Genomic DNA, 2,595 nt, shown 5'->3' with positions numbered 1-2,595 from the left:
ACAGGAGGCACAATGCCTACTAGGTCTTTTAGGATTTTGGAAATAACATATCACTCATTTGTGTGTGCTACTCCGACCTATTTATCAAGTGATGTGAAAGGCTGCCAGTTTTGAGTGGGGCCCAGAACAAGAAAAGGCTCTGTAACAGGTCAGGCTGCCATGCAAGCTGCTTTGCCACTGGGACCATATGATCCAGTTGACCCGATGGTGCTAGAGGTGTCAGTTACAGATGGAGATGCAGTATGGAGTCTTTGGGAGGCTCCTATTGGTGAATCACAGCGCAGACCCTTGGGATTTTGGAGTAAAGTTCTGCCATCCTCTGCAGACAACTACTCCCCTTTTGAGAAACAGCTTTTGGCCTGTTACTGGGCCGTAGTGGAGACTGAACATCTCACCATGGGCCACCAAGTCACCATGCGGCCTGAGCTGCCCATCATGAACTGAGTATCATCTGACCAGCAAAGTCATAAAGATGGACGTGCGCAGCAGCACTCCATTGTTGAATGGAAGTGGTATATACAAGATTGGGCTGGGTAAAAGTAAGCTGCATAAAGAAGCGGCCCAAATGCCTACGGTCTCCACTCCTGCCACGGTACCTTCCTTCTTGCAGGCTGCACCTATGTCCTCCTGGGGAGTTGACTGAGGAACAGAAAGCTCATGCTTGGTTTACTCATGGCTTTGCTTCATAAGCAGGCACCACTGGATAAGTGGAAATCAGCAACACTACAGACCCTTTCTGGGATCTCCCTGAAGAACCATGGTGAAGGGAAATCCTCCCAATGGGCAGAACTTTGAGCAGTGCACCTGGCCATACAATTTGCCTGGAAGGAGAAATGGCCAATTCATGGGCTGTGGCTAATGGTTTGGCTGGACGGTCAGGTAATTGGAAGGAACATGATGGGAAAATTGGTGATAAAGAGGTTCTTTGCCTGGTGGGGTTACCCAGACCTTCATTCCTGATGGGTCTGGGTCACTAGCAGTCCTTTCAGACTTGGGTTGATGTAGTTTACCATTTACTTTAATCATAGGGCATGGTAGTACTAAGAGATGACCTACAGAAATCTCTTGGATTCCAGACATATTCTTCTTTACATCCAATCCAATTTACCCTTGGTAGTCAGGATCAATCACACCACTGAGTACAGTGACACCCTTCTTTACCTCTTGATCCAAAGGCATGAGGAGCCCTAAGTGGTCAGGGAGCATTTTTAGCTGCCAGTTCAATGGATCAGCACTGTCTTTCAAGGTGGGAGCACTTCTTCCTTTGGGACCAGGACCTCCAGGCCTGAGGAACATAGGGTTGCTTGTACAGGAAGCAAAAATGCTGCAAGTGGATCACTAGGAGTAATAGTGAGTGATGCCACTCTAGGTTCCACCCCTTGGTTCCTGGACTTATGAATCCTGGCTATTGGCAAAGAACCATGACCAACTGAGGTGCTGGCTGAGGGCAAAGGGAATACAGAATGGGTAGTGGAGAAAGGTAGTTCTACCTATCAGTTACGACCACGTGATCAATTGCAAAGGTGAAGTTTGTGATTCTATTTCTTTTTTATATGTGCTTATTGAATATCTTTGTCTTGTTCATGTGTAATATACCAGATACAAATGGTTCAGTGTGTTTTCATTTATATGTATGCTAGGTATATGACATTAGGTGGAAGTATGATTTCACTAAGGTCTAGAAATTATATGTGGCTAAAGAATTGTGTACAAATGCCAAGTTGGCAAGGGGTGGACTGTGATAGTTTGTGTGTGTGTGTGTGTGTGTGTGTGTGTGTTTGTGTGCCCCAACATGGCACCCGTAGGAACATATGGGTGGAGTTTAGCCAGTCAGTCAGGTTGCAGCTTGATGACCTCTTGGAGGTGTGACTGAGATAAATGGCTTTCGAGGCTGGCCCTTTCCTCTTTTTCCCTGGTGGTTGGACTAGCATGCTGTCTGATTTAGTTGTCTTCCTCAGTTAGCTGCCCTGCCTCTACATGTGTATTGTGTTACCTGGGGGTCGAGCCAATCCATGGACTGTGGTGGACCGCATCACTGTGGTTGCTGTTCCATGCCATGGTGCCACCCCGCCTTGCTGTCTGCTGCCTGTGGGCTGACTCCACTTGTCTTGCCATCACTCTATATGCCACTGCACCTCCTGCCAGCCACTTCTCATCGCTACACCTTGAGGCTCCACCTTGACCTATTTTGCTATGCTGCACTATTGGCCTCTGAGCCACCTTGATGCCTCATCTTCCTGCTGCCTGCTTCCCTGACCTTGGATCAGTGGCCGGCATGAGTTGGGAGGACCTCCAGTATATTGACTGTCCTAAAAAAGTGAGTTGGACTGAGCTATCTGTACAGCTGTGTGAATTAATTTGCTGTTGTATTCCTTTTCACAATATAAACTTATCCATATAGATATAAAATCATAAATGTCTTGGTTTCATTTCTCTAGAGAACCCTGCCTAACACACACCCATTCCAAAGAATGGTGACCCAACAGAATGCCTAAATTATAGAACAATATCATTAATATTTCTGGTAGTTACATAATCTGCCGTCAATTTGGGACTTGAGAGGATTAATAGTGAAGGGGTGGAGTCTAGTCTGTC

General features: G+C 46.6%; 1 protein-coding gene across 1 annotated transcript in view; it reads left to right on the top strand.

Annotated features, from left to right (window-relative positions):
- The first annotated feature begins 204 nt into the window (after positions 1–204).
- The window catches only part of DLG5 (discs large MAGUK scaffold protein 5), a 191,815-nt gene continuing 189,424 nt past the window's right edge, over positions 205–2,595 (top strand). The window contains exon 1 of the mRNA XM_045291700.1: positions 205–218. Within this exon, the coding sequence (XP_045147635.1) occupies positions 205–218 (14 nt within the window). The remainder of the gene's footprint in view (positions 219–2,595) is intronic.

Source organism: Echinops telfairi, unplaced genomic scaffold (genome assembly GCF_000313985.2).
Source record: "Echinops telfairi isolate 266 unplaced genomic scaffold, ASM31398v2 ScPeMD7_70;HRSCAF=299, whole genome shotgun sequence".
Lineage (NCBI taxonomy): Eukaryota > Metazoa > Chordata > Mammalia > Afrosoricida > Tenrecidae > Echinops > Echinops telfairi.
The sequence above is the reverse complement of the archived record's forward strand: the minus strand, read 5'-3'. Positions and strand labels throughout refer to the sequence as shown.